This window comes from Etheostoma cragini, chromosome 3 (genome assembly GCF_013103735.1).
Source record: "Etheostoma cragini isolate CJK2018 chromosome 3, CSU_Ecrag_1.0, whole genome shotgun sequence".
Lineage (NCBI taxonomy): Eukaryota > Metazoa > Chordata > Actinopteri > Perciformes > Percidae > Etheostoma > Etheostoma cragini.
In genome coordinates this window covers 839,075-866,024 of record NC_048409.1, presented here as the reverse complement: position 1 = coordinate 866,024, position 26,950 = coordinate 839,075, and the positions used below count along the sequence as shown (strand labels likewise).

Here is a 26,950-nt window from a genome sequence, read left to right as displayed (position 1 = left end):
AGGGCCAGGAATCAAACCACAGGTGAGTGCACAACCACTCAGCCAAAAATTAAAAAAGTGTATTTTCAAAGTGCTCACAGCAGCTCTGGTCATCGTGAATCAGTTCCGGCAGCTGTAATATCCCTTTGACTCAGCAGCTGTACATTTAGCATGTTTTAAGACAATCTGCCGCCTACAAGTATGACCTCAGATTGCACGGCACATCCTGTCAGTCTGAGGTAAAGGTACTGATATGAAGGAGGGAACGCTCCAACCTGACCCCAATGTGTCAGCCTCTGCTGATGAGACATCTGGTTGACACTCTGTAACAATCGCTGGTGAAATCAATCAGCACAGAAGATCAAAGAGAGAGAGAAAGAGAGAGAGCAGAACGCAAAGAAGCCGCACTAACATATTAAACAGAGCAAGTACTGAGAGCGAGAGCGAGTTCTCAAGTGAGAGGAGGGTGGGAGGTGGGTTGCTGTCATCTGGGGGGGATGCCGAGCATTGTGAGAGAACAGGCATGCTAATGAGGAGAACAGCTGCATTGTAAATGAGCTGACTTTGTACACTTGAGCTTGGATGAATTTCTGAAGCGTTGTTTGTTAATCAAAGGGGGGAAAGAAGAGGAAAAAATGACTAAAAATAGTAACTGGAAGGCTGGGTGCAGGCCTCGCCCTCCGACGACACGAACAGCCGTGGTAATTGCTGTGAAAAGGTCACCATTATTGTTCTTTGCACTGTGAAGGCAGGTTGAGACTTTATGTCCCCGGGTATGATCCGATCTCAGGCTTTGTCTGGAAGACTGGGACGTTTTAGAGTGGAGTAACCTGATAGCCAGAAGGAAAATAATCTGACAAGAGGTCACATGATTAATAGGGAAAAGGTGCTGCCCATTAGTGACGGCCAAATGAAGCTCCGTGAACCAGTGCCTTTATTTTCTGAGCCCACTAGATGGCGCTCTGGGTTTTAAGAGAAAGGCCTAAGGCATAGCTTAAGCTAAGGCAGATAATAGACTGGTTCATGAAGCTTCATTTGGTCATCACTACCGCCCATCCTTATCCTCTTTAACTAGTTGAAAGGACTGTTGTGAACAAGAGGTCATGGGAAAAGCTTTTTTATGAATGTACGAGGAGACCTTACAGTGACTGCAAGAAAAACCACACTTTAAATCCAGAATTTCCATAAACATTTATTTACAAAACGAAAATAATGACAAAGAATAACTTGAAGAGTGAATACAAAACATGTGCTAATATGACAAAATACATTATCATACACAACGTATATGCTATTAATGTGTTAAATAAACTATGCGACGATTTTTTGGAATTCCGAAAAGGTCGAGGTTGTGGAAGCAGGCAGCCAGTGTTGGATTGCTTTACGTTACAGGGATTATTGCATTTCAGTTTGGGTTTAAGGCAAAGATGAGACACAAAGAGGAGACGGAAACACTTCACGTAACAATGAAGCAACATTACTTTACTCTTCATCACAGGGCACACCATCGCACAAACACCAATGACCGGGAAAGGAAAGAAAGACAATACTCATCTTGTTAAAGAAATGAAACAATTTCACAAATAGGATTGGTCCATACATTTTTCATTTAAGAACAGCTTTTAAGAGAAGAACCAGTTTTTTAAGCCATGTGTGTGTATGTGTTTGTGTGTGTGTCTGTGTGTGTGTGTGTGTGCGTATGTGTGTGTGTGTGTGTGTGTGTTGCATTATGAAACAGTCCCTGCAGTTGTCAGATGAGTTGTGTACCAAGACGTCCAAAACACCATAAGGATTTGTCCTTGGTGCCTGATGTGCTGTACTAGTGTGAGTCCACAGAGTCCAGAGTCCTCTCCCTTTTGTTGCACCGCCTGAGGTCTCGGGCCTGTTCCCGTCTCTCTGATGCTCCCTTCAGTACGGGTACTGCTTCTGCTTCTTCCCCGCGAAACATGACAGCCAGGTGCACAGCAGCATGGCAGCCGCCGCCCCTGCCCCCGTGCAGTAATACGCCCAGCCGATCTGGCAGGAACCTGTAGATCACAGCACAGATTCAGGACCATATCTTTTGTTCACCTTTTATTTTATCTGTCCGTCGTCAGCAGGATATCTCCAAAAACCCATGAATGGATTTCAGTAAAATTTGGACAGATGAGCCTTTGGCCAGGGACAAACTGATTTTGGTTTAACATCAGAAAGCCAGAGAGTTAGAAGAGTCCTGTACTGTTTACTCTACATTTATAGAGCTTTTTCTTGGGAATACTATCTTTAAAAAATGTCGGTACCGATACCAATACCATGACTTTGATACCGGTTCCTGAACAATTCCAATTTTATAAAAAAAAAAAATCGTGCCTTGGAACGATGATGTTGAGGCCGTGCACTAGTTAGAGTTGTAGTTCTGTAATGGCGGAGGAGAAAGATGTGAGTTAAGCCATGTCTGGTAGGACCAGGCTACTGGACCAGAGTCTGGTAGGGCCAGGCTACTGGACTAGAGTCTGGTAGGACCAGGCTAATGGACCAGAGTCTGGTAGGACTAGGTTAATGGACCAGAGTCTACTAGGACCAGGCTACTGGACCAGAGTCTGGTAGGACCAGGCTACTGGAGCAGAGTCTGGTAGGACCAGGCTATTGGACCAGACCCTGGTAGGACCAGGCTAATGGACCAGAGTCTGGTAGGACCAGGCCAATGGACCAGAGTCTGGTAGGACCAGGCTAATGGACCAGAGTCTGGTAGGACCAGGCTAATGGACCAGAGTCTGGTAGGACCAGGCTAATGGACCAGAGTCTGGTAGGACCAGGCCAATGGACCAGAGTCTGGTAGGACCAGGCTAATGGACCAGAGTCTGGTAGGACCAGGCCAATGGACCAGAGTCTGGTAGGACCAGGCTAATGGACCAGAGTCTGGTAGGACCAGGCTAATGGACCAGAGTCTGGTAGGACCAGGCTAATGGACCAGAGTCTGGTAGGACCAGGCCAATGGACCAGAGTCTGGTAGGACCAGGCTAATGGACCAGAGTCTGGTAGGACCAGGCCAATGGACCAGAGTCTGGTAGGACCAGGCCAATGAACCAGAGTCTGGTAGGACCAGGCCAATGGACCAGAGCCTCCTCTTGTGAAAAACAAATGGACTCTCACAACACAGACTTTTGGAAAGCACACCAGTGGTAAAATATGATGGAACTGAGCCAAAAGACCAGTAGGAACAAAAGAACACATAAAGGGCCTCCTTCAGACGCATCTTCTATAATCCTCAAAAGGACAAGCAAGGACAGGACCTACATCTGATTCTAAATTTAGAAAGTGTTATGACCGTTAAGACTTCTTATTTCAAACATTACATCTTGGGAGAATGTCTGATTGATTGTAGTTATCTAATTACCAGCCGTCTAAGGAGGAGGAGGAAGAGGAAGAGGAGGAGGAGGAGGAGGAGGAAGAGCAGGAGGAGGAGGAGGCGTCTCATTAACAAATCACATCAGCCGTCAGATGACTCAGCAGCCAACACTGAAAATACTTATTTCTCCAGGTCTCATTTTCTGATGTCTGCAGCCGTAGATGTGTGTGTCTGTGTGTGTCTATATATATATATATATATATGCACCTTTTTCTGCACCTTTTTCGCTCAGCAGTTGATAGATATGTTATAGTGATCCGGTTCAATGAACACATAGACGCTCTGTGTGTCTTAATGTGTGAGGAAGAAAGTAGAAAAGATGGAACAAAAGTGGCAGAAACACGCATGGTACACTTTGATGTAAATTGACCAACGTGTAACAGCTGACATGAGTTATGGACTCAACAGCGCTATCACAACTTTATCTTTGACATTTAATTGAAACATTATAGTCACACTAAATGAATCTCTCTGTGTCCATTCAGTAGGAGATCAGAACGCTGTTTGATTAGCGTCACATAGAAGAGCAGCTGCAGTGTGAATAGCACCTCCAGTGTCTGATACAGTAGCATATTATTGTCTATGAGAGAGTCCTGAGAACGCCAGCTGAATACAGAGCACAAATCAAGCTCTTGCTTATTCTCAGCACATATTTATAGCTATAAAACACTTCAGAAATCGACAGCAACTGGAGGTTGTGTTGACTTTTTATCATACATTTTCAATACCAAGGGATGGTGTCTCCTCAGTATATGACAGCAGCAGAGAGCTGTGTCTGATCCGTTTAAAAAAAAATAAGGCAGAATGTCAAGGGCCAGATATGAACGTTTTTTTCTCAGTTTCCTACTTTCTCATACATTTCTTATCTGTTCTAGGACCAGAATATTCAGCGAACACAGGACACATTTACCCAGTCACGGTTGAAGCAGTAGTGTGTGGTTTAGGCGCTGTGTGGAGGCTGCAGGTGTGTGTGCGTACTGGATCTGCCTGGTGGACGCCTTACCTAGTTGGAACTGGTCTGAGCTGTTGTTGCAGGTCTGTTGTACCTCCTCACTGTCCCATCCCAATGGGTAGAGGGCACAGCCAGATCCTATGAGCAGACCTGAGACGAGAGGATGAGAGTCTGTGAGTGGCTTGGCTGAACCCCGGGGTTTCAAAAAATCAACACAAAGTATGACTGGAGGCCGGAGAGACACAAGAGACGTTTGTGAGGCGGGTCTAGCGCTGGGCAGCGTTCAAAATGTTTCAATACCAGTACTGATACCAATACCGAGACTTCAGTACCGGTTCCTTAGCAATTTTATTTTCTCTATACCAATTTTATGAAACAAAAAGAAATTACAACATTACAAATTACAGCACAAATCTTTTTATTTAGTTTATTCAGATAAACTTTGGCTAAGTCCTGGATCTTCTCAATCCTACTTACAGCACCTTTAATGTGTTCAATAAAAGAAAGCTGGAAAGGATTTCAGATTTTCATTTTAGCAGAATACTGAAAGCCGCAGAAATAAAAACAGTACACTTAATAATATCTGTTTGTTTATCACAGGTAGTATTATTAATGGGATAGTCAACAACATTATCGCATACTTTCCTCATATCGTGCAGCATATTAGATAGAAGCATGCAGCATGCTGATTGGCTCACTGACACTGATGAGATTTACTCCTTAGGGATTGAAATTGGGGATTGAATGACTTGATTATTTAGAGGCAATTCGGGCAGTGGCTGAAAAAGTGCTGAATTGGGTACCCAGCCGTCAGGGGACCACTGCAGCAAGGACAAACTCTCAGCATCAAGGTGTTCTTGAGGGAGGTCTGTATTGTTTTTGTGAGCCCTCGCCTATGTGGGTTTTAACAAGGTTATTAACGAGGGAGAAAAAAATTTGCAAAGCAGCGTATTGCTGTTATTTTTGTTGTTGCATCCAGATATCCTGCAAGGTGAATTTCATTCAAACTCGGGTTTTGTGTGGATTCCCTCTTATTTTTGGGGGTTTATGTTTTAATTAAAATGATCAAAAAGACAATGTGCTGCTGCTCTGCAGCAGAGTGATGCGTGTGTCCCCACCTCTAGGATTTTTTTTTCACCTTATCAACCCATTCCAGCTGATACTGATGGGGAGGCAGCTCCGACCCGTTCCAACAGTTTCACCTAACACGCCACAAATCCCTTTGTATAATGACACGGATTGGGATTTTAGCACTTCATCACGTTTTTACAGCAACAAAACAAAGCAGTCCTCTGCCAGCAGCTCATAAAAAACGCTGCAAATAAACAACGCACATATGCAAATGGATTGGCAATTTCTCACAGAGGCAACAGTGAGAAAACCAAGCAATTTTTGGTACGCAATAATTACTGTAAAACTGGAAAAATCCTAGAGGGACTACTTCATGTCAGTGATTAAAGAGACTTAAAGCTTTACACAGAGACACGAGTAAAATCAAGTCAGGGTCATTTACATTAAGGATTAATATCCTCAATATTAGCCTACAGCCAGGTCTTGACAAGTCATTCCCTGGATGCCAAGGCCTGTCACTCGAATTTACCCTGTAGGTGGCTCTGGCATCACATTAGCTTAATCCCCTCCGAAGTGTCTACGCTGCTTTCAGATTTTTGATGTGAGGATGGCAGCGGAAGAAGAGAAGACAAGAAAGCTCTGCCTTCCAACCTGATTACCCCCGCCATCCAGGGCTGCCTTATTACATCTAGGCCTAGATAACAAGCAGGAACTAATCCACATACTAATGCAGATGGGCCCGACAAACTGGCCAACATCAGCAGTAGGAAAAGTGAAAAAGACATCTGTGTTTTTCCACCGTTGCAGCCAGAAGGACGGCAAAAATGTCATCGACTCGCTTCTGGGAGAAAAATAGACTGGCTGATTATGCCACCTGTGGTAGAAAATCAATTCAGTGAAACTCTCTATCTTCATGAGAATGAAGGATATAAAAAGGCTCTGACCAAGTCTGTGTCGTTACAGCTCGGGATCAGAAGGCATCCAGGGATTGTTCTGCCTAACAACTCAGCCGTTTCTTCTTCAGCCCCCTTAAAGAAAACTTCAGAGTTTCTGCTTCAGATCCAAAATGACTACCTTTAGCTGAGCAGTACAAAGTAACACAGAAGCATTTGATGTAAGTCCCTGTACAAGCACCCACTGTGGACCGCTGACGAACAGAAACACAACACTATTCTACAAGGCAAAGACATGCATTTAGTGGCAAGTGAGCATACACACAGTCATTAAAATATCCCGTTATATAATGTCAGTTCCATTTAAATTTGGAACAGTAAAGACTGTAAAGCATGCAATAATGTATTCATGATTAATATTTAACAAAATCAAAAATTCTCTTTCAAGTGTTGTGTAATGCAGAGAGATACAGCAGCATGTAATCATATTGAATTTCCTTGCAGCACAAGGGAGGAAAAAGAAACAGCACAGGGCAGAATGTGGCTTTCTATCCCAAAGACATTGTTATTCTATCTTGCAAACTGTAACATTTCCAATTAAAAAAAATCAAGATTCATGCAGATTCTTAGTCATTCTTTGATTATCGCATTTGTTAAAATGATCAACACCATAAAGAGCTGCTGCTGTGTAGCAGGCACCTCAGAGAGAAGAATGGGGAAAGAAAGACTTCAGTGCATAGTTTCCACATCAGGTCAGACGATGATGATGATGATGATGATGATGACATGGAACGCAGAAAATGTAGGACTACTGACAGGTCGGAAATTACTGCAACAACAAGAACAAAAGCTCAGTTCCATTGTGTAACCACTAAGAAATTCAAGGTTTTTTTTGGGGGGGGGGGGCGCCATGTGTGTTCTGTTGGTTTTGGGGATAAACTCACTGAGCCGGCGGGTGAAATCAATGTGAGCACTCACATGTTACCATGACACTGTGGCGACAGATCTAAAATATGAACACATCGCCAAGATGTAATTCAAGTTGGTATCATATGTGCTTCTCTTTCGGCTTTTTCATTTATTTGATTCATTTATTTTCTGCCACTATAGTTAATTCCATCAAATCCCATCCTCCACACTCACTATGTGGGTTATTGAGAACCAGAGGTAGACAGGCTGATGACTGGGATGTGGGCGACAGATTACCAAGTATCAGAAAACGGGTTTTTTTGCACAAGCTGCCCGAGAGAAGTGTGGACTTGTGAGAGGCAGCCGCCTCTGGCTGTTATTCTCAGTGCGTACTGATACTTCCTGTCCTTCTTATTTTTTCCTAAGCAGACACAGATGTGTCCTTTAGCATGTGGTTGTCATCTGCAGCAGTGCTTCTCAACCTTTTGGGCATGTGACCTCTTAAACTGTACTCTTGACCTCCCATAACATCTGAAGACACTTTGTATCATGAAATGTGTTTCCCCCCCAACATTTCTTGACCTAAATCTGGTGTCCTGGGCTCCGGCTTAGAGGAACACTGAGCTGTTAGTGCACACGGTACAATCACAAGCACCAAACCTCGAAAGATAAGATAAAACTTAATGACCCCCCTTGGGAAAACTTGCTTCGCTGTGGTAAAAAATGAAGATTTTGTTAAAAATGAAGAAGCCCCCCCCCCAATCTTCAGAGGCTGGTCTCATTGGACGCATTTATTACATAATTACACAAAGGATTTGGAAGCAGGCCCATCTGGCTGGCACAACTGTTTCCAATGTTTTTTTTTCTTTTTTTAAAATCGTATGATTCTTGATTTTTAACATAACTGTTTTATGTCTGCAACAGTGTTATTTGGGCCGCTTCCTGTCTTGACCAAGACACTCTTGAAAAGAGATGTTTTTTATCTACTCCTGGTTAAATAAAGCCAAAATAAGACATAAATACTCAACTTCAACATGTGGCTAAGTCTTCTGTGAGCAGATGGCCGTCTCATGATGAAACGCTTGCAGACTCCACTGAGCTGCCGTGAGGACAGCGGTGGCGATAGACAGCTACTGCGTTACACCGTTGAACAACTGACGGACACATAAGATCATAAATGGGAGAAATCTGCCAACCCCTGCATCCACAGACACGCTGCGGGCCTTCCACAGATGTTTTTAAGAATCAGCGTTTACCTTCAGCAGCATCGACCGCGCCCTCAGGTCCAACTTAAAGATGCCCCCGAGCTTTCTGGGAGAGCGGGAGAGGTTCACGAGTCCCTCCATTAACACAGGCCTGGGAGGTCTGTCTGTTTACTTTGCTGTTTTTTTCCAACACAACTGTTTGTAAAAACCTTAGGCCATTTTGGAATCTTGTTTCAGTTGCCATGGCAGCCAGCTGATGCTGATGGCCTACTCTGGCAGAGGAGATGAAGAGGAAGACGAGAGGGTCAGAGAGAGCGCGCCCCGCCAATCCGAGAGGCCACACAACTTATTCACAGATGGAGTTTCAATTGATCTCCATGAGGTTGTTATCACAATGAGTATCTCAGGCCTAATGGCTTCTCTGAAAGGCTGTTCTATGAACTGGGGAACAGTTCAGATGAATGAACTTAACCAAATACAATCAGTCCCACATATCAGTGTTCAAACCATCAAATCCGCTCTAATACAGTGAACCTTCTTCTGCATATCCTTGCCTCCGATTTCATCATTGTAGTTGAGCTCACTTTTGAAATTGCTTTAAAAAGCCCACAGAGAAGTGCTCTGTTCGTGGGAGCTGCTCTATTGTTACCCATCCTTTTTCTGTCAACGCCTTTTACCTGAATGAAAAACTGCCCCCTTTTCATATCCCCCACATTCTCTGATTTGGGGAGTGTTGATGCCTTTTGTCAAGCTTTCCTGCTCTCTGTCAAGAAGCAAGGAATTTCTTTACCCTCCTTCATGCCCCGAGACAATACCATTCAAGGTTATCACTCAAAAGGCCAAAGAGGACAGGGAGAAAGGGCTGCCGCTAAGCTGGAGAGAATTTTGGTGGCCAGGGAATTGGACTGTGATGTGCCTGAATGGGCCGACTTATTGCAAGACATCCCTTTGAAGCTTGGAGGATGGTGCAAAAGAGTGAGGGAAGTGTGAGAGCAACCACACCTGGGAGGGCCGGCCCGTGCTGTGCCAACATAATTTCCACTTTTACGTGTCCTTTGGCCTTCTTCTGTTATTTTCCAGTTATTGTCAACGCTGTTCATTGAGTCAGATATGTCTTATAATATCATGATGAAAAAAGAGAATAAGGCAGGCTGGTAGGATTAATGAAATGCCTAAATATTTCATTTTATTATTTATCTCGAACAATGAACATTGTTGCAAAAGAAAAAATAAAAAAATTAAAAAAAGATAAGTTTGAGACGGAAGCATACAGCTCATTAGGTCCTGCCCTACTTCACAACTTCATATTATTACAAAACAAATAGATATGCAAATACAGCATATAATATTTCAGGTCTTACAATAATTTACAACAATACACAGTAAACAACTTTTACCTTACAGTTCCATTCCTATGTTTCAGTCTTTTCCTTTCTGTATTGGTCAAATAATGATTCCATCTGTTTTTGAACTGAATGATATTACGGCACTAGGAAAAGTTAAACACTACATGAGTAAGAATAGTTATTATCATGGAATCAAATTGTTCAGCAGTAGCTGCTGAACACATTTACATTCTGTAATTATCTCTCTATATTGTAATTTTCCTTGTTAGTGGTGGAGTCCGCCATTACCACACTGAATACAAATTGCCTGTGTATGAGGGATTCAGCAATGCAGCATGCAAGCCACTGCTACTGTTTTAATTCCACCTCATTGATATTAGTATCACTGCTTACTGCTTGGTCTCCTCAACCATATCAGATGATTAGGACATTTCCTGCTGCTGCTTCACATTAAAAGCCTTTAAATGGCGAAACACACTCTGATGGTGGTGCTGACAGCAGTCATTCATCAAAACACTTTTACATGTCATTTTTGGGGAAAACAAGACATTGAAATATTACGAGGTAGTAATGAAAGAAGAAAGAGCAACCTTCTGTTCTGGCTCCTAATGAGGGTTTGTTAGGCTGCCATTTAAACCAATATACCAGTTACTGTAGGAGAGTCAGCCAGTGCGGGAATGGGTCGCTACTCACCAGTACTGAGTACCGCCACTTCAGATTTTTGTCCACATGAGCACCCTTACTTCTAATTGCCTACTGCCAACTCCCGTTCTGAGTAGGTACGCACCCCTAAACACCGGCGTAAGTGTGTCTCACAGTGCTGAAAATATACTTGTTAACATGAATATTGCATGAACACAATATTGTAACACTGGTCACTGGTTACTGGTTGCCCCCCCCCCCCCCCCCCCCCCCCCCCCCCACCGATCCTGTGAGCACGGTGGCCCGTCCCCACCGGCGGTCACCACATCTTTACACACAACCAACCTTTTCAGAGCTAAAGATTAAAAAAACAAAAACACATTTGAAGTCATAAATTACAAAGATATGCGTACCATATGAAAGACACATGTAATTATCACATCATGCAACGGCTGAATTACAATTCAGGCACTCAGGTTATCTGTGGTATAAAACCACACTTGGCGATACCATGGTTACCGCGGGCGTCTTCACACAACTGGGACCACAAATTCACAATGAAGACATGTTGAGCACTGTTGCCTCTAACCACATGATTATGCAATGATTATGATTATACAATATTGTGCTCAATTTAACCAAATGTCAAACATCGGTCCTCGTATGTAATCAATTACTACAAATACTTCTTGAGTGTCATTACCTTAATATAATATTGTAAACATGTTTCTGTCATTCTGAGCTTGAATCAGGGTGAAAGGGTCCCACAGAGTCACTTCAGCCTGTGAACCGAACCGAGCCGAGCCGAACCCAACCCGGCCTGCATGTTACTGCATGTTTGTTCCTTCACTTGAAACACAAGGCACGCATCAGCATGCACAGCTTGTATTCCAGCTTTTCTTAAGATGTTCTCTGATTCTCTCGGTCATTCAAGTTGGATCAACACAGTCATTTTCAGAAGGGTTTAGTCCTATGTGAGCATTTTTGCCAGCGAAGCTGGTGTTTTTATGTGAGCGAGACAGGGATGGAGACTGGGTTGAAACGTCAGATTCTGGAGCTGTGAGAGATGAAGCATGAGGGGGATGCAGAGAAAGGAGGGATTTAAAGAGAGTATGAAGTATTCTGAGTCTGTTTTATGTTTCTCCATGTTTTTTTGGGCTTTGAAACTTGAATATCAAACACAGGAAACAGTATTACTGACCAGTAAGAACAGAGCTCTGTGACAAACAAGCTCTCCAGCAGGCTCAGACTATTTATTCTGAGTGTGACCATCCTCTCCATGACCAAATTCTCCCTCTTTCCTCTGGTATCTGCTGCCGCCAGCCCAAGAAAAGGTCAAACCGTTACAAACAGTCCTTTATCCCAGCAGCCATCAAAGGACTTAACAAGACTCATTGTCAGGTTGTGTTAATGTGAGGTCTGCATGGTGATATTTCCATGCAATCTTGCAAAAAATATTGTTTTCATGTGCTGTTTTGTCACGTATTGCTTCTTTGGTGGTCTTGTTTTCTCTGCTGTATATCAATTTCCCAAAAGCAACAACAGAAATGCAAAGAACAACATAGTGTCAACGCCTAACAGGTACTTAAAGGTCCACACTTTGTGCAAAGGTTTTAGTAATAGAAAAACAATTAAAAGTGGTACTGTGTTAAATGATAAGAATTGCCAATGTGGATTACATATTCCTAAGGAACAAGACAAAATAAGCCCAAAGTGATGTACAGAGTTCTGGTTTGTTGGTTTGTGCCACTCTCCTACAACACAGTCTCATTTCATTCCCATGTCCACCCATCAGTCACCATCACTGGCCCTGGGCACAAAGAGCAGCTTGTGTTATATTGATCTGTTTCAGCCCTTTTTCTACAGGCGTTCTGTCAGGACCTGGTCTTATCTAATCACACCATTCATTTGTCAGAGAGTTTCTGGCGGTAATTATTAAACACACCAATTACAATAGCTAGATGAACTTCTGGTTCATTAAGCATTGGACATTAAGCAGGAAAAAACCATCAGGTCTACAGCGCAGGAGCACAACACATATGCATAGGGATTAAACTGGGGCGTGCTAAATACGTAGCACGGAACTTTGGAAGACAATGTCTTCTGGATGTGTGCGGGAAATGAGCTTTTCACGTTAGGGTGCAGATATTTTCTGGATGTCTCACGCTTTCCAGCTACAAACCCACGGCTCCCTGCGACCTCAACCATGTCTCCTTTGATCTCATATTGCAAATTGGACATTCTCCCCCCTCCTTTCAGTTAAGAGGAGGAAAAAAGCAAGGGAAAGAATTCAGCAGCATCTGAGATTCCTGAAATTCCTCCTCCAGCTTTTCCGAAATGTTGCACAATTTTACCTTTGTCTTGTTAATGTAGTCACTCCTGTGCTAAACTAGTGTTGGAATGCACAAAGAACAGTAGAACCAATGAGCTCATGTATGTTAGCAGGCTATCTGAGAAAACCTTCTGCTACGCTACACTGGTGTTAATTTGCTGCCTTGGTTTTTTCCCCCCCGCCGAAGTCAAAGGGAAGATTAGATTTTGCAATATCTTGCAATATTTGAATGACTTATTGTCATTGTGAGGCTTGGTGGCAGTGCGGTGATAATAAGCTACTTTACTTGCACATGACAAAGATAAAGTCAAAGCCAACTTACAGTAGATTCTGGGCAGCAGTTCTTCAGCCCTTATTTAACTGAAATTTCAGTAATTAAAAAAAAAAAATCAAAGTAAGTGGTGAAAAAATGCTAACACGGATATATGAGAACCTATTACAAACTGTTGAAAAAATCTGCATGCTGGTCTGGAATTTGAATTTATAAAGTGAAGCAAAGCAAGTGAAGAAGAAAATATGCTAGGAGAAAAACAAAACCAAAGGGTATGGAAATCCTCCTCAGGGTAGGATCCACTTTATAGGGTCCTCCAAGTGGGGCTCTTCTAACTGGGTCACGTCTAATGTGTTGAGCAGCACCCTCCTCCCACTGACGGAAAAGCATGATGGTAGGCCACGTGTCCAAAAGTAAGCATTTACCTACAGCAATACGCTGCTGCCTTCATTACCCTTACGATGAGCAGTAAACATGCTAACGCAAGGCCTTCTGGGGAGTGGGGAATCAAAGAACCTGCAACTTACACATTAATGCTCATGGTAATAGCATCCAAATATGCAATGCATGTTTTAGAATATTCAGCACGATGCTGGCAGATATCAAAATGCCTCTCTGACAGTACTGGGGCTCATCATGTGAGCAACTCCATACTGCAAACACAAAGAGCCTCCTTTCAGAAGACAATGCAACGCTTCAGGGCTCCAGGAAAAACTGACTCCCACTGCCAAGTGTACAAAGTACTCCATTGCATGTGATTAAAGTGCCGGCCCACTGCATTCACGCCGTCTTCTGGGACACACACCAGGCTAGCTTATTACCCTGGGGGATTGAGCTTAAGCAGCCTTACAAAACTCCAAAAATCAAACATTCCCTAAACTAACTGGTCACTTTTGCTCCCAGCCTTTCATTGTGTGGGCGTGATTTGAAAACCATTCAGTACGAGTGGGAATCTCAGTAGGAGAAGAGGCTCATTTTTAGCTCTAGAAACACCACCAGAATATAAAGTGATATATTATAGCACATATCTATTAAAAAAAACAAAATTAATAAAGTTAATTAATTGAACTGCTTCGAAGATACAACAGTTAACAATAAGAGTTGACCTAAACCAAAACAGCTTGATGTGATCTTTGTGATTTTCCCAAGACAAAAATGTGGAAAGGAAAGATTTTGGGAATGGTTTTGTTTTGCTTTCTTGCCTGGAGTTAGATTAAAATATCAACACCAGTCTCATGTCTGTAAGTTAATGAAGCTACCACCAGCAGACAGTTAGTTTATCTTAGCTTAGCACAAAGACCAGCCAGCTAGCCTGGCTCTGTCCCAATCCCCCTCCCACCTCTGAAGCTCACTCATTAACACGTTACATACTTTTTGATTTGTGAGTGCATTAAAGATCCGTTTTTAATGCACACACAAATCAAAAGGTATGTAACTCGTGGATTTTGTCATAGTCATTCTAGTTGTTCCCTCCTTTGACCAGTCTTTATGCTAAGCTAAGCTAAGCTAAGCTAAGTGGATGTCTGTACTGTAGCTCCACATTTATCGTACAGTTTTCCCAAATTGTCAAAGTATTCTTTTAAATGAAAATGTTCTTCTTGACTTTATTCGCTGTGATATATGATGATGCTAAACCAGCCAAAGCTCATGGCCTTTAAACAAAAAATCTTACTTTTTTTTTATAGATAGATAAATAGACGGACAGACAGACAGACAGACAGATTGATAGATAGATAGATAGATAGACAGATAGATAGATAACGACTCTCAAGAGGCGGTTATGGTGACATTTGAGAGCCTTTGTAGAAGAGGAGTAAAGTCAAAATGAGAACACATTATGTAACATGTCACATAATCTTTGAGCAATACAATGGAGAGGCAGAGATCAGGTTGTGCGAGACAGTGTGTGCTTTTGGCATTTTGAATGATATTCAATTGGTATTGTGATCCTACATAATCATCTAATATCTGGTTGATCCTGTTCGCTCAAGGATGAAAAGCTATTTCTGCCCCAGTGATTCGACAGACTGAAACTAAACAGATGTCAAGGAAAGGCTACCAATTCCATTTGATATAAACATTATCTTGCATTTTGTTTTTGTTGCCGTGCCATCTTTGACAGGGTAGTAAAAAGTACTCAGGTAAATGGAAGCGAATGCTATGTGGAGATAAATGTTAGTGATGAATGTACAGCCTCCGGGTGACGCCTTGTCTTCTTAAGAGTGCTGTTAAAAGGAGTCCTTTGAACCCACGGGTAATAAAATGACATCTAGAATAAACTGCAGTTTCTTCAAGCTGATTGTGTGGAAAAGAAAGATAACATAACAAAAATAACATAACAGTGACACAAGAGTGTTAAAGAGGCCTGCTGTGGTAAAACATGATGAAACGTGTGTCACGCCTCAGGGTCTTTCCAAAACTAATGATAATTATTGCTTCTTGGTTGGAGCACTGCCTAGATGTGATGACTTGGTTCTTGTTTTGTCAGACATCTTTATTAAATATTCATACGGATTAACAGTTGGTATTTTTGTCAGTTGATCAGTATGGACCCAGATCAGGGAAACCCCGAGGGTTGAGCACTAGCGGGCATTTTACGAGGTTACTTAAACTGAATACTGAAAACCCACATCATATGGAATCCATCCATGGCTTTACTTTGTTTATTCCTGTATCCACTAAGGAAAATGTGGAAACACCATGACGTAATGCAGAAGGAACAATGAGGCATTTATCCAACATGTGGTGTTTCTAATAAAGCGAGAACTTTTAAACAGGTTGGTGCCCTGGTTTCTTTTTTAATATGCTTCAGACAATGCAGCCCTAACACCTCTATTACACTGCTGCCTCCCACAAACATATGGCTTCAGTTAAGCTGCAGGCATTCATGTCATACGAGTCAGTTAGATGGCATGAATCCACAGATTATAGCATGGGAGCAAGGACGAATGAAAATCAATAGTTCCCCGAGCCCTCGCAAAAGTACCTCTCGCTGAGATGTTTCAAAGAGAAGAAAATCAGAAGAAAGGAACAATGCTATTCAAGCACCAGTGGTTTCACCCTGCAGTCACATTGGTCAGAGTGCATTTCCACTTGGGACAAATAGCACAGTATGTTCCAAACTCATGGAATTCATCAATAAGCTACTTACTTCAAAACATAAGGACCCAAAAATGAAATTCAGAATGTTGGATACAAGTCTGTGAAGTGAAGCATTTTGTAGTTTGTCACAATCCAAAGCTAAAACACTTCAAATTACTTCTCAAAAGCATTCACAACCTTCCTGTGCAGTTTCCACTACTGCCTCCAGTCTTGTTAGTGTGCAACATTTGCATCTAAAAGAAAAAGACATCATTGAATACCAAAAGCAATTTCAATTGGTAAGTAGTACCCAGGGACCTCTGACTTCACCACGCTGTGGCAGGTAATTTGCACTTAGGGTTGGGTAATTTATCAATTATATATTGATTATATTGATATAAGATTAGGTATCGTCTTCGATTTTGGATTTCATTATATCGTAACATGGCACAGGGGTTGTCTTTTCCTTTTTTTCAAGGCTGCATCACAGTAAAGTGATGTCATTTTAGGAATTTACCAGACTGTTCTAGCTGTTTTATTATTTACCTGTATACCATCATTATATCCACGTTCTGATGAGTATTTGTCAAAAATCTGTAAATATTTTGTGAAAACACCAATAGCCAACCCTACAGGATCGACATCAAGGTGTTTGGTCATTTTCTCCATATCGCCCAGTTCTATTTGCACTGGAATCATGCTTAAATTACAACCATGTTAGACGCACATCAGGATTAAAATCAACGATCACTTCCATCATCACTTCCCAACCTCAGGTTCAATTAGTTCTGTGCAAATACGGTAGAGCTTCATAAAGTTCCATCAGTATTCAGAAACATGAACGGGTCTCTTAGAAGCTTAAGATAAAATGGGGGTCTGCTGCACTGACGATGAATTAGATATCAACTTTGTAGGATGAAACTGTGAAACTTCACAGCGAAATGAACTTATAATAGATGTCCCAGTGACGAGGCAGAGAGGCTTGCCTGTGTCATGTGTCCACGAGGCTCCCATTCACTGGTGAAAAAGCTTGTCCATAACACGTCTCCTGATCGTCAGGGTGAGTGCATGCGGCTCCAAGAGGAACCTGTTCATGCTCACACATGATGAAATTGTCCAAGATCACAGGCTATTGCATGTGCAAAAGATTTTTTTGTCAGGGATGATCCGTTTTTCTTTTTCTTGCTGTAGCCTCACAGCGACTGAACAGCCTGGCAAAGGCTGCTGGGAATGTACCACTGGACACTTCGGAGCTAGTCAGTCTGATTGATTGATTGAGCCATAAAGAGTTTGTCCGTGGGGCTAACAGGACTTGGATAAAAGATCAGGAGTCTGTTGAGTCTTGATTTATGTTGGAGGACATAACCTCTGGCCAGTGGTGCTGATAGATTTACAGAATATATACACAGGGTCTCGGCGGCGAAATATACGCTGAATTGGAGCAATTTGAAGTTAGTGAGGGCGAAACAATCACAGGGTACCCTCAGGACACAAACCAAATCAGAACACAACTGTCACTACTACATAATGAGGCAAACAAGCGCATTAACCCACAAATGAACACAAGCGACAAAACAGACTAGACTGAGAGACATATCTCAAAAGGCAAAAGCCCCAATTTCATTTTTGTTGTTTTCTAAATCAGAAGGAATGTGATGACGGAGAGAGAAGAAATTCCTCTGCATATTTATAGAGGACCTTGCCTGTGTTAAACCCTGCCCCACCCCCTGGACTTAGGCTGCCTGATTAGTATTCAGTGAATTCATTAAGACACAATTGCTGGTTTCTGGGAACATGGGGACTCTTGATGGAGGAGAGGTTGAGTTCATTCCACTGGGTTAGTCCCCACAGAGAAACACCCCTTCCCCCAAACCTGAAGGTTACCATGTCCTTACCCCGCTACTGATCTGATGATCACAGGCAAACAGTGGTGCTGGGGCTCAGTGTTCAGATCTTTATGTGCACATGCTGTATTGTTGGCAGCATGCAAAGATCTGCACGGTGCCTCAGAAAAAGGTAAGTGGGATTTTGACATTTGGCTTGATTGTCCCCAAAGGCAATCCCCCACAATTGATCTCCCAGGAGAGAGTGTTGTTGTGATGTGTTCTAATATAGTGGTTCCCCTTAAAGCCATAAAGAAATATAAATGAGATAAGACTTTGTACCCTGTCCTGCATGGGAGCTTCACAATGACAAATCGCAGGTGAGCAGAAAATATTGCATATGGCCACGGTGCACAAATCCAACAGAGTTTGGCTTAACGCTCCTCTCTCTGCTCAATCTGGAGTGTTTCTTCCATCCTGCTGTTATCAATTTGACCTGGAGCTTCAAATACAAATATTTTTGTCATCTCTTCCTACGTTTGACAATTATTTTCAAATTACACTTCCCCGGGGTTTACTATCGCGATACAGGCTTTTCGGTTTTTCCTCAAGTGGTCTGTTAATTGCTAAGGAAAGATCTTTTGCGCGCATCAGTTTTAAGGTGTTTGCAATAAAACAAGGAGAATACTACCAAGAGTAGCTCTGGCAGTCCACAGTGTGTATCCCAGAGAGACCTCTGTGCCATATCCTGAGGCTTCTTTCTGTTTTCCTCCACCACAATGAGGAAGAAAGACTTTGATCATCCAATAGATTATATCTCACTCACCAGGAGAAGAGGAAAGCAAAGTCAAGGCATAAAAGTTGGGTTTGCAGCACAAGGGAATGCAGAGTAGAGGAAAATGAGGTGAACTGTCATGAAAGGAAAAGCAGAAAACCTCGAGAAGCTGCAACACACTCGAAAGCAAACGAAACTGCTGAGGCAAAAAAATTGATAACCTTTTCTGAGACACACACACACACACACACACACACACAGTGCGGCCAACGGATTGTCACGACAAGTGTGGAAATGAAGTTGCCAGAGATTGCCAAGGATAGATCACCAACATAAAGACCAATGCTGACTTTGGAGGAGGTGGTGATGAGGTGTGTATGTGTGTGTGTGTGTGTGTGTGTGTGTGTGTGTGTGTGTGTGTGTGTGTGTGTATGAGTACGCTTGCCAAGTATAAGTTCACATCTTAGAATGAATTCATTAATCCTTAGTGGGTCCTTCGATCAGTGACTGGAATTCCTTTGCTTCCTTTCTAGATTTTTGTCATGGAGCCAAAGCAAAAGAGAGAAAGGCTTCGTCTCAGCAGGGAACAAAGTATTCTGTCTGTCTCAAACACGCCCAGGCATGGCAGGAACGTAAGGATGGACAATACAGCACGAGCGAGTCGATAAACACACGCAGACAAACACCTTCATTTAGGAAGTTGGGAGTACTTCAAAGTTCAACCGATGGGGTTAAGAGAGAATAAAAAAAAGAATAAAGAGGAGTATTCGCTGGCTGAAAATACATTTTGAGATTGACAGAAACCGATGCAGCGGCAACAATAGCTACAATAAATACATCTTCAGTGCATTCAATTTCAAGTCAAAATAAGGAAAACCCTATTTGATGTTTGTGAAATGTCTAGTCATGCCTCTGTGTGTGTTAGTTAAGGGATTTAATGAGTAAACATTACAGAGTAGCAAATTAAGATGTTATTTCTAGCAAATCGTTTTGACAAAATGTCCAGAGAAAAGCCGAGGGTAAGCAGGAACTATAAATCAAACTAAAACACAATGACACTAATGCAAGAAGTAAAACAAAAGGCAAAGGTACATGAGATGTGTTCCTGTGTGTTTCTGTGTATGGGAGTGTGTGTGTGACTAAGTTTAAGGGCATGTTGCAAAAGTTTAAGTGCTGAGTGTGGCTGCAATGGGATTAGTGGTACCCAGTGGGCACAGATGGAACCCAAATCCTCAGAGTTGTTCTGAAAAGGTCACACACAAATACAGGAGAGCCACCGACACACCCATCGACTGCTGCCAAGAGATTCCTCGGGTTGGTTTCGGCTCGGGCTTTAAGTCCCTCATCAATCCTCTGAATGCTCCACACTCATTCTTTTCAAGTGTGTAACAGAGAGCAGAACAGAAATGCCTTCAAAATGTCAAACGACGGCAGGCCTGACTTGCTGTCACTGATGAGATCGGAGCAATGGCTGAATTCTATGAAAAGCTTATGGCGCTTTAGAGGAAAACTGATTTTAACGCAGCTCTTTTGTTAAGATGTAACAGGAAGCAAGAAGGGAGAGAAGCAGAGTGATTAAAAGACATTAGTCTTCACGGCCGTGCAGAGAACAAATGAATCGCTGTGCACCTTGTAATTTAGTGTGCAGGTCATGTTTGATCCTTTTCCATTCTTCTCCTCTCATTCATCTGTCTCTGTACTCATGTTGGATCTGTTGTTTTTGCGTTGCAGAAAAGAGGCTTGCATTCCTCTTCTGTCTTGTTTCGCCATACTGCTGTGTCTGTGTGTTTCCTGCCACCATCCGGCTGCATCGTCCCCAGGCGCTGGCTCCTGTGCCAACACCATATGGCAAGGCCAACTAGACAAGCACGCGCTCCGCCAGACTCTCACAGCATCTCTGTTATCCAGGTTTTCTTCAAGGGACCCAGTAAAGCACTTACAGAGGGTTATTACTGCGTATAGAGAATACACATACAGTACATACCAACTCATATATAATCAGAGCACAGAACAGCAAGGCAGCAAAGCAATTAGCAGAACAATAAATAACAGGTGGTCCACACGTCTGCTGCTGGTTTTCAGGTAGCGTCTACATCTATTTATGCATCATGAGGTCTTCATTAAAAATAGTTGTTTTTCAAGAGGTAGTGGATCTTTAGAGGAAGTTTGCCTTGAAGATTAATACCCCCCAAAATCCTCCTTCTTACGCCATCATAGAGCTTGTAAACTAAGAAAACATCCACTGAGAATTGACTTAGTCTGACAGCTGGCAAAGCAATCACTGAACTATGGGGAGCAGTACTGATGATGACATGAGTCAGAATTCTCTACACCCCAAAACCTGGAGAATAACTACTTCCACTAGATGCTGTGGGTGGAAAATGAAGTGTGATTCTGTAGCAGCATGGCTCATGTTGGACCAGTTTTGCTGGGTAATTCATGAGAATGTTGACAACGCTGACATTAACTGGGAAAGGAATGAATTCAAACAATCAATTCATTTGGAAATCAGATGGAAAGGCAGAAATCTGTAAAAAAATGGATAACATCCTGGCAGAACTTTACCAGTACCTTTTCCATTAAGTTTACACACTTAAGTTCAGTTCATCCAAAAACTGGAAATTCTGTAATTTACAGCATATCCTCTGTACTGTAAATGGACATTTCTATTAATCCAAAATATCAAAATAACTAACAGTGAGTGGGGTTTTTATCCATTCAGGTGCAGGAAGGGTTTATCTGAATGCATGATAGTCTCGCTTTGCCAGACTGTCCGTATGCTGCAGAGCAGAGGAGGGTCTGTCCAGTCCACACAGCATTCCCAGATGGGAGAAAAATGTATTCTGGTTTACCGGCATCTTTAAACCAATCACAATCGTCATGGGCGGTGCTAAGCTCGGGAGGGAGCGGCTGTTAAAAAGCTGTGACAGAGAAACCTCCGATTGGACAGATAGTCTAGCTAGCTGTCTGGATTTACCCTGCAGAGATCTGAGGACCAGGTAAACATAGTCCTCAGATTGGACAGATAGTCTAGCTAGCTGTCTGGATTTACCCTGCAGAGAACTGAGGACCAGGTAACCATAGTCCTCAGACTGGACAGATAGGCTAGCTAGCTGTCTGGATTTGCCCTGCAGAGATCTGAGGACCAGGTAACCATAGTCCTCATTGCCCAAAAAATATAATCTTAGAAAGAAACCAACTCGTAGGAAGGAAGTGTGAAACCAAAAGTGGAGAGAAAGCTGTGAATGGACTCACCAGTCTGTGGTGGCAGACAGACAGGTGGAGTATGTGTTATAGTACCACAGGATCACACTTCATGTTCTCTACACGCTCATTTCAAATGGGAAGGTGTTATCACATTTCCTCTGCACAGGCATCACTCTGTGTTCAGAGGTACTAAAGATGTGATGTTAAAAATATTATAATTATCTAATGAGTTCCATCTGTTGACATGAAATCCTCACAAAGAGCTCCGCAGTCTACAGGGACATACATTAAATACATTATGGAGTAACTGATACATGAGAAGTGACTGAGAGTCAGCGCCACCCCTGACATATGTGACTGATTACAAGTTGTAATGTGCCAGTGATAAATGTGCCAACATGAGGCGGAGATGAATTTAACGCTGTTCCCCAAGAAACCAGGGCCTTCCATTACATGACTTATTACTGTCTCTCCCTCCTGATGGCTTAATTGATCCTTGAGGGCTAATAAAGTAAACCCTCCTCCACCCATCCAGAGATTATGATACCCGATAGGATGGGGGGAAAACGACCACAGCAGCTTTTAACCCAACTGGCCTCTTGCTCAACATTCAATTACAAAAGTGGTAAGGCACTGAGTCTCTTATAATATCGAGCAGCTGCTGGACCATAAAGGTGAATGCAGCGTTTTACCACATAACTTAATTTTCATTGGATACAACTTGTTTTTCCTCAAAGAGAAACCATGAAAATAGGCCCACTGGTCTGATTGGCATGACCTGCTGCCTGGGCTTCCTCTGCCTTCCTCTGGTGCGTGCTAAACTGAGCGCCTTCATGGATGAATTCAGAGGAGAAATGCCAAACATGGAGGAATAGCACCACAGAGGTTGACCACAGCATATGCTGCCGCTTGTTATTCCCTGTGGCTGCCTGTTTTCCATTGTATTTATAGCAGGGGGATCTTGATTTAGATCTGCTCCATCTGGTGATTCGTTGTAGGGAAGGGTGCCACATCTTCCGCTCCTCTGTGTAATCTCCCCCCCACTCTGCTTACTGGCTTTTATTTAAAGAAGATGGTAAGTGAGATAGCAGGGAGTCGCACCTCTCTCCGTCTTTTTTACTCTGACACCAGCTGCTGCTGCACAGTTTATGATGCTGGCTGGGAGGCATTGCGAAGAGGGGGGGGAATCTGGAGTCTGTGGAGACGAAAAAAAGCCCTCCCACTTTCTCTGGTGGTATGTAAAGATTCCACGGGCGGCCTCCAGAGCCCCTTTTACTTCCACAACCCTCCCCCAGCCTGGGCTGCCATCAAACCTTCAGTAGCCCCAGTAACCGAGCTGAGGTTTGGGGCACCGAGGAGGAAGAGGCTGATTAAAAATCATCTTCCAAGTCTGGTTCTCCTTCTACCTCAACATAAAGATGTGCAGGGATTTTTACCTACAAATGGAGCGAGTGTAGGTGGAAATTAATTTCAGTTCATGTTCATTAAAACCCTCAAAGCAGGAAATTTAGGGCAGGATAGCCGGGCTGCCCCGACATGATTTTATGATTTCTTGAAGCCTAAAAACAAACAGACATACGCAGGTACCGACATCAGGAAAAAGAATAGCAAAAATGTCTCTGGATATTCCTGAACATTTCAGCAGCACAGCCATGAGCCCATTTCCTCTCTAATTTCATTTGAGAGGAGATCATAATACCTCTTAATGGGAAGGAAAGTCATTGCAACGGACAACTGGTAATGTGATCGTCTATCCATGACTGACACTCAATTCAAATCTTTCTTTAAATGCCCTGATTTCATTACCCTCTAATGTATCCTTTACTCAGTATGCTGGTGCAGAGTGAAGTGGGTGAAATGAGGGATGGGGCAGTTAAAGATGAGCTGCTATCTCAAATGTCTCATTTCATGGGTTATTTTTCTGCTGGTAAAAAAAGAAAATCTTTAAAATTGTGCTATTTCTAATTCGATGATTAATCAGAATCTGGCTTTAGCTGAAACAGGCCGTGTTTCCTTCACTGCAGTGTTAAGTGGAAATTTGTTGAAGCTGTGTTTGAAGGAGCTCGGCCTTCAGCAGCTTGGTCAGTGACAACATGTCATTCACTTTGACACAATTGCAAGACTTTCTGAGTGTACTTGTCAGTGTAAATAACTCACCATAAGGCTGGCCGTCTGTGGAAACGGAGCTTAATTGTTAAAATGCTGTACTATATGCAGAAGTGTGTGCAAAACACCAACAGTTTGTCAGTTTGCATCTGTATCAGCGTTTTATTTGACCAATAAACAAAAAAGTGAATCGATTAATAAGTAAAAGTACTTTGGCCCGGCTAAACTGCAGGCAAACACTGACTTCTACCGATTCACACAATGCTGCTGAAACAGACTGTGGAGCCTTTAACCCAGCCAGATGGATGCCTTGTGTGACAAAACACACGCAGAAAAAGACACACAAATGACTTACAAACGTGTGGTAGAGAACAACACACTGACGAGAGCATCTTTGGCTGCCTGTGCACCGTGTGCACCCTGTGCACTGTGTGCATGTGTTTGCATAACTGAGAGAGACTAGATTGTTTGCTCCACTCTGGCTATGTGACAAAGCTACGACGGGAATTTACAACAGGAAGAAAATGATAATATTAAATTGTGTGATATGTGAGAAGCTTGCAAAATAAAATGGAACCCAGAATGAAAAGAGGAAAGAGTAGAAACTAGGGTCCCAGGCTATTTGCTCATCGTCACCTCTGAATGCGAGAGCAGTCACGCCTGCTTGTTGCCTCCAAGGTGGCTGGAGGCTCCCTGCAGGGAAAAAGGGCAGTCTTTACTGGTTTTCATTTCCACGCTTACCAACACAGCGTGGGGAGAGAGACAGGCCACTGCTCTAGTGCCCACCTGGTGACCAGATGAAGGCTTTAGGGTCCAGCACCCCCCTTGTAGCTCTGCATATGCAAGCAGGACAGGACAGGCGCTAGGCTGGCCCCGGCCTGTAGCCTGTCTTGAAGACGGATGAGGCAATGGTGCTGGGCCTGGGGGCCCCTGGCTCCCTGCAGGGACCTCACTATTGGCCTGGTAGATTAGGTCTGGATCACACTTGACGTGCCACTGCAGAAAGCAATGGGATGTGGGACAGAGAGGGCGGACTGTTTCTCTCTACTTCAAATCTGGAGCAGCCAACATGTGATCTGGTGTTTGAGTTGGTTAGAACCCTTCTATATAGCAATATAACTGAAATACCTAGCCTAGTTACCACTGAAATAATTTAGGGGATTAATCCTGAAGGATTAGTAGTTTGTAAAATGTCCCAGAGCTGGAGATGACGTCCTCAAATGTCTTGTTTTGTCCACAACTCAAAGATATTGAGTATACTGTCACAGAGGAGTGAAAAGACCAGAAAACCTTCATATTTAACAAGCTGGAATCAGAGAAGTTTGTTTTTCATAAAAAGAAGTACTTAAACTACTCGATTCATCTTTGCAGCTCTAATACAATAAGTCAGATAATCAATTATCCAGTCAAAAGAAAATGAAATGTAATGGTAAGTCATTTATTAAGCAAAAATGCCAAACAGTGACCGGTTCCAGCTTTCTGGATGTGAGTATTAGGCTTTTCTCTGTTTTTTATCATGGTGAATGGAATATCCTTAGGTATTGGACTGTTGGTTGAACAAACCAAGCAATTTGATGGTGTCACCTTGGCCTCGGGGAAATGAGTAAGACCCCTACACATAATAATATTGATCATGGAGAACCTGTGTACAGCATTTCATTTGTACTGTTTAGACCATTAGAACATAATAACAACAGATCGTCCTTCCAACGGTTTCATATTATCACGGGAAAGAGCATATTAGCAGCCACTCAAGCGGCAGCAGGCCATTTTCCATGTTCCCCCCACCGCCCCCACCTATTACTGCTTCCTGAAGATATATAGGCAGCCATATACATGCCAATGAATCACAGTGCTGCTCTGCACGCGACACGCTGCCCTTGGTTAGGTGTTACTTCTCAAACTCAAGGTCTAACAACAGGGTAATTACCACAAAGGGGTAAGATAAAGGAGGATGTAGAGAATGATATGTTTAGCCAAAGTGCAAGGGGGGGGGGGTTCCCTAATTGCTAGATACTTGGTATAGGATCAATCATTGTTTGTGTTTTAAGACAAGGCATAATCAGAGGATAGTGGCTAGATGTCAAAATGAGAACAAAAGTGGGGTATGTGAAGAATGCCGATCAAGATTTGTTAAATCCAAGTCATTTCATCGCTCCTCAACTGAGGCCGTCTCAAAGCTCTTATCTCTGCCCGAGGAGCGAGCATCGAGGAGGGATCATCGAGGAGCGAGGATGCAGGAGGGATCTCTGAGGAGCTATAGGCAAGGATACACCAGAACAGCCTACCAGGAAGCCGTGCAGCTGAATTGACTCTAGCCATTGACTCTCCTCTCCCTCTCTCTAACCCTCCCTCTCTCACTTACTTCCTCAGTGGTACGGACTTTGTAGCGAGAGAGAGAAGAAAGTGAAGGATGCAATTTAACTGAGTTTCAGCTTGAGCTGGGCAATGTGGAGAAAATCAAATATCACAATATCTTTGACCAAATCCATTGATATCGATATTTCGGCGGTCCTGCGTAGGTTGTGTAGTGTGAGTATTGGTGCTTTCAGAAAACATATACACAATGAGATTTGAGATAAATAACCATCAGTAATGTGGATATAATGACTAGGTGGTCAAAGGCAAATAATAGAAGTAAGTTCAGAAGTCATGTGTCATATGATATTATGTTATCCAAAATCTAAGACGATTTCTAGCCTAACTTATTGATATAATAATTATTATATATTGATATAGCCCAGTCCTAGATTCAGCCATGGTCAAATAGTGTGCCGTCTGTAGTAAGATGTATAGCTCTGTTCCCAGATCAATAAGTCCTGCAGACGTCCCTGTCACAGTCCTGGGCCTGGTGCCTGCTGGTGTCTCCACCCTGGACTGTCCCCTCTACCACCACGCCCCTCTACAAATACCCTCCTCTACAACTACCACCCTCTACCACTACCCCCCTCTACCACTGCCCCCCTCTGC

The 26,950-nt window shown here is 42.9% G+C and overlaps 1 protein-coding gene across 3 annotated transcripts in view; it reads right to left on the bottom strand.

Moving 5' to 3' along the window:
* Positions 1-26,950, bottom strand: part of LOC117941875 (LHFPL tetraspan subfamily member 6 protein) — a 54,185-nt gene that overhangs the window by 10,210 nt on the left and 17,025 nt on the right. Inside the window, exons 3-5 of one of the 3 annotated variants that reach the window (XM_034867066.1) lie at positions 4,371-4,469; positions 1,681-2,006; positions 1,300-1,636 (exon numbers count right to left, since the gene is read on the bottom strand). In XM_034867066.1, the coding sequence (XP_034722957.1) occupies positions 1,888-2,006; positions 4,371-4,469 (218 nt within the window). In that variant the 3' untranslated portion in view covers positions 1,300-1,636; positions 1,681-1,887. Of the gene's footprint in view, positions 1-1,151; positions 1,643-1,680; positions 2,007-4,370; positions 4,470-26,950 lie in introns of those variants that run through there. The other 2 variants (XM_034867064.1, XM_034867065.1) reach the window with 2 other exon arrangements.